A 5,433-nucleotide genomic window follows, 5' to 3' on the forward strand; every position below is an offset into this window, starting at 1 on the left:
ATGTTGCTCAAAGCTCAATTTATTGAAGAAGTGCACTATCCTGATTGGTTAGCCAATGGGAAGTGGAGGATGTGTGTAGACTTCATCGACCTCAACAAAGCTTGTCCGAAAGGCAGCTTTCCTCTGCCTCGCATTGACGCACTGGTCGATTCAACATCTGGGTATGGTTTGCTCAATTTTATGGATGCTTTTTCTGGTTATAACCAGACTTATATGTACCCAGGAGACAGAGAGAAGATTGCATTTATCACCGACTGAGGCCTGTATTGCTATAAGGTCATGCCTTTCGGTCTGAAGAATTCAGGGGCGACATACCAGAGATTGGAAAACAAGATGTTCCGAGAACAGATCGGATGACACATGGAAGTGTACGTGGATGACATGCTATCAAAACCACGTTGCCACAGAACCATACAGCTGACCTACATGAAACATTTGAAACATTGAAAAAGTATGAGATGAAGCTGAATCCTGCAAAATGTGCATTCGAAGTGTCCTCTAGAAAGTTCCTCAGCTATATGGTGTCGAACCGAGGAATTGAATCTAATCTAGAAAGATCCAAGCCATTTTGGATATGCAGTCTCCAAAGAATATGAAACAGCTCCAACAATTGACCGGTAGGATAGCAGCACTTAACTGATTCATTTTTTGGTCCACTAATAAGTGTCCGTCGTTCTTTAAAATCCTGAGAAAGGCCTTTGAGTGGTTTGAGGAGTGCCAAAAGGCTTTTAGGGAACTAAAGAAGTATTTAGTCAACCCACCTTTGCTAAGTCGAACAGTCCCAGGAGAAGTATTGTATTTATACTTGACTGTCTCTCCAATAGCAGTAAGTGCAGCCCTTGTACTAGAAGAAGAAGGGGTACAGAAACTTATGTACTTTATCAGCCGAGCATTGAAAGGGGTCGATGAGACATACCCCCAGATGGAAAAGCTTGCCTTCGCTCTTACCACAGCATCAAAGAAACTCCTGCCATATTTCCAAGCTCACACGATAAGGGTTCTCACTGAATACCTTCTCAGAAAGGTGCTTTGCAAATTAGACTTATCCGGAAGATTGGCCAACTGGGCAATTGAACTTAGAGGATTTGATATCGAATTCCTTCCTCGCAACTCCATCAAAGGTCAGGCATTGGTAGACTTCTTGGCAGAATTTACTAATCTGTCAGATGCTAAACAATGGCCAAGAGACGAAACTTTGGTGGTTCAGGTAGATGGGTCATCCACAAGAAGACACGGTGGAGCTAGGGTAATACTAATCACCCCAGAAGGAGAAGAGCTGCACAACTCCATAAGGTTGGAGTTTAGAACTACCAACAATGAGGTCGAGTACGAGGCCGTAATAGCTGGACTTAGCCTAGCTCAAGAGCTGGGAGCCGAATGCATTGAGCTACGAAGCGATTCTCAAGTGATTGTCGGGCACATCCAAGGGAAATTCAAAGCCAAGGTGGATAAAATGAGGTTGTACTTGTCAAAGGTACAAGACTTGCAGAGTTCCTTCAAGAAGTTCTACATCATAAAAATCCCAATGGATGAAAACGAGGGAGCGGACCACCTTGCTCGGATCGCATCAACCGAGGAGTCTATAGGAGAATTTGAAGAGATAATTCAAACTTTGTCCCAACCTACCATAGCCGAGGCAGTCTCGGTCTCAATAGCCAAGGCAGTACCAGATTGGCAGGAGGAAGTGGTGGAATATCTAGAGAAAGGGATTTTCCCAGCAGGAAAGAAGTCAGCTATCCAGCTAAGGAAAAAGGCTGCTAGATTTTCCATGGTAAATGGAATCTTATACAAACGAGGTTTCATGTTACCACTTCTTAAGTGCGTTTTCAAAGAAGAAGGTAATTATATACTTCATGAGATTCATGAAGGTATTTGTGGGAGTCATTCAGGCGCGAGAATGTTGGCACATAAAGCAGTTCAAGCAGGCTTCTATTGGCCTAACATGACCAAGGACTTGGTGGAGATGGTCAGAAATTGGAACAAATGCCAACTTTTTGCCAACATTACCAAGCAACCCCCAGATGAATTGAGCTCAGTCTCCTCACCATGGCCCTTCTTGCAATGGGGGGTAGAGATAGTAGGACCACTACATCGAGGAAATGGGGGTGTTCGGTTTGCAGTGGTAGCTGTGGATTATTTCACAAAGTGGGTAGAAGTAGAGGCCTTAGTGAATATAACAGCTAAGAGCATAGAGAAGTTTTTATGGAAGAATGTCATATGTCGTCACGGCATTCCACACGCATTCGTTACGGACAATGGAAAGCAATTCGACTATGATTCATTCAAAGAATGGTGTGCCAAACCCCATATAAGAAATTACTTCTCGTCCCTTGGGCATCCCCAGGCAAAAGGGCAAGTTGAAATCATTAACAAGTCAATCTTCAAACTTTTCAAGAAGAAACTTGGTGATCGAAAAGGAGATTGGGTGGAAGATCTTCCAGAGGTTCTATGGGCTTATCGGACTATGAGAAGAACTCCAACCGAGGAAACTCCCTATGCTCTGGCCTTCGGGACCGAGGCGGTTATACCTGCCGAGGTGGGCTCGGGCAACTTCCGAGTAGAAACTTTTTGGCTTGAGAATAATGATGAAGGCTTACTGCTGCATCTGGATCTACTACAGGAGAAGCGAGATCAAGCTCAAGTGTCCATGTCAGCATACCAGGGGAAAGTAGCTTGGTATTTCAACAAGAAGGTCAAACATCGAAGCTTCAAAGTCGGAGATTTGGTCTTGCGAAAGGTTACCATCGCCACCAAAGATCCAACCGAGGGCAAGTTAGCTCCCAATTGGGAAGGACCTTACAAGGTGACCAATTGCCGAAGAGCGGGAGCATACTACCTCGAGGACTCCGAGGGAAAGACACTCCCTAGGCCATGGAACGCCGAGCATCTCAAAAAGTACTTTGTTTAAGTTGTAATTTCGTAAATGAGATTTATTGTTATTTTGTTTATTTCTTTTCTTTATGTCTTCTTTCATTGAATAAAAATCTCCTGAAGTTGCCACACTTGGAGTATTTCACCTCTCAACTTACTTCTTGGACAGGTTTCCGAAGGTAGTCAGAGAGGGACAGTTGAAGAGACTATAACTCACCTCTCAACTTACTTCTCGGACAGGTTTCCGAAGGTAGTTAGAGGATACAGTCGAAAAGACTATAACTCACCTCTCAACTTACTTCTCGGAGAGGTTTTCGACGGTAGTTAGAGAGAGACAGTCGAAGAGACTATAACTCACCTCTCAACTTAATTCTCGAACAGGTTTTTGAAGGTAGTTCGAGGATACAGTCGAAGAGACTATAACTCACCTTTCAACTTACATCTCGAACAGGTTTCTGAAGGTAGTTAAAGAGAGACAGTCGAAGAGACTATAACTAACCTCTCAACTTACTCCTCGGGCATGATTCCGAAGATAGACACCTCCCTCATAATTAACCCCTCAGATAGGTATCCCGAGGGGATTCTCTCAGTAAAACCCTCGGACTAATGTCCAAGGGGAGTTGAAACTAAAAGGTGGTTAAGAGGTGATAACTAGTTTTAAATTATCTTCTAATTGCGTTGTATGAACACTCATCTACTGCAATGAAGCGAAAAAGTAGTCTTTCATTAATATTTAAAATATACAAACGATGAAAATACAATTAGTCCTTGTTCGGGTCTGTTGGCTCAGGGTCCTCGGCAACAGCAGGAGCCTCAGCAGGGCCTTGGGGCTCTGCGGCTTGACAATTGTCCGAGGGCTGGTCTTCATCCTCGGGCGTATAGCCAAACTCGAAGATTCCCTTGGCATCAGGCATTTGCTCCTACTCGAGTGAGATGACCTGTGCCATGACTTCATCGGTGAAAGGAAGATCATTAGCCTATACTGTATGAAGATCCACAGAACAGGAAGGATCCTGGGCCCAAGCTCGAAAGGTATCAAAGCCGTAAGTTATCCCGTCTAGCCAAGCATTATCGCTTGTCCAGGAGGCATATGACAATTGTTTCTTGTATTTGCTAGCTCGGTCATCGGCCACCCACAGCTGATGCTCAGCCTTTTTGAACTTGTCTTTTAAAACTTCCTCCTCTCCTCAACCATAGCCCAAGATGAGCACAGCCACCGCCCTCTAGACATCCCTCTCGGCCTGAGCCTCCCTGACTTCTCTTAGAAACTCAGCGAGTCTCTCCTCAAGCAGATTTTGATCCTCCTTGATTATTGAATTTTCTTCTAGGAGACGACCATTATCAGCCTGAAGAGCCTCCACCTCGGCAGTTAGATCCTAGAGCTTTTCATCTACTGCAGCCTGAGCAGCTTCGGCCTCGGCAGCTTTGGTCTAAATTACAGACTACTGCTGACCAACGGCCAACAATTCCTTATCTTGCTGAGAGATGACCCCCCCTCAGCCTTACGTTCTCAGCCTCAGACTCTGACAACTTTCGCTTCAAATCCTCGAGTTGAGCTTTCATGGTGTCAGACTCCTCAGCCGAGTTGTGCATAACTTTCATGAAGTCACAGTAAAGGAACAACGACCTCATCATGCGCTAAAACAAAGAAAAAAGTTAGAACATATAAAGTGCTGTAAAGAAAGTAAAAAGGAAACAATACGTACAACAAGCTGGTAATAGATAAAGGCTTCCGCCATGCCTCCGGCGGCGTGATCACGCTGCCCAATCAGCTGATCATGAGGAATTAGACCCACCAAGGCAGAGAAGGGGTTCCTTGAGAGGTCACCCCCAAGCCGGGTAAGAGGGTACCCTACCGACCACTCAACGCCGGGGGGTTGCACCCTAGACTCGCTCGAAGCAGTGTCACCACGAGCTTCAGATTCCCGAGCAGTAAAAGCAGTAACCGCTCGAGAACTAGTTAGGCTAGACGCCTGCGAGCCAGCATCGGCTTGCACCTAATCATGTCCCTCGACGACCGAGGGTCATACCAACATGGCCACAAGAGCCACGTCAATAGCTTCCTCCCCAGCGACCATAGGCTCAGGCCTCTCATCCTCATTCCCCACCGAGGAGTCCGAGAATGCTTCCATTGCAACCTTTTCCAGGATGCGGTTAATATTTGGACCCAAGGGAATCAGAGTAACCGAATCCAAAGCAATCACAGGAGTCGGAGCCTCAGGAGGCTTAATTGTAGGAACTGGTAAGAGAGGGACCAGGGAAATGGGCCAGCGGTACGCATTGGCCGGACGAATGACAGGCTTGCTATCCCCTTTTGTCGTTCAGCAAGAAGTTGGCAACCTTTTGTTTGCTCGCCTCAACAGGATTTTGAGGCTCGTTTGATTTGGCTGCCTCAGCCTCCTCAAGTGTTGGTTGCTCAGCTTCTGCGGGCTCATCAACGAGCCTTAAGGCAAGGGTCTTCAAGGGCTCACCTGCCGAATGCTTGTTTTTCTTCTTCATAGGCTTCCTCTTCACATCCCTCTTAATCGGCCTCACTACCAACTGAACCCCATCCAGGCGGGG

General features: G+C 46.0%; 1 protein-coding gene across 1 annotated transcript; it reads left to right on the forward strand.

The window, feature by feature from the left end:
- LOC132190823 (uncharacterized) lies at positions 1 to 3,199 on the forward strand. Its single transcript, XM_059605862.1, has 4 exons — positions 1 to 166; positions 277 to 368; positions 665 to 2,895; positions 2,995 to 3,199. The coding sequence occupies exons 1-4, from the start codon at positions 1 to 3 to the stop codon at positions 3,197 to 3,199; spliced, it is 2,694 nt and encodes an 897-aa protein (XP_059461845.1).
- Positions 3,200 to 5,433: the final 2,234 nt, after the last annotated feature.

This window comes from Corylus avellana, chromosome ca8, assembly GCF_901000735.1.
Source record: "Corylus avellana chromosome ca8, CavTom2PMs-1.0".
NCBI classification, from domain to species: domain Eukaryota; kingdom Viridiplantae; phylum Streptophyta; class Magnoliopsida; order Fagales; family Betulaceae; genus Corylus; species Corylus avellana.

What these genes read in the sequence shown, in the direction of transcription:
- LOC132190823 (XM_059605862.1), top strand. Translation starts at nt 1, where the DNA reads ATGTTGCTCAAAGCTCAATTTATTGAAGAAGTGCACTATCCTGATTGG. An exon ending in CGATTCAACATCTGGGTATG is followed by an intron (nt 167 to 276) that starts GTTTGCTCAATT and finishes TATTGCTATAAG; the next exon opens with GTCATGCCTTTCGGTCTGAA. An exon ending in AACGCCGAGCATCTCAAAAA is followed by an intron (nt 2,896 to 2,994) that starts GTACTTTGTTTA and finishes AATCTCCTGAAG; the next exon opens with TTGCCACACTTGGAGTATTT.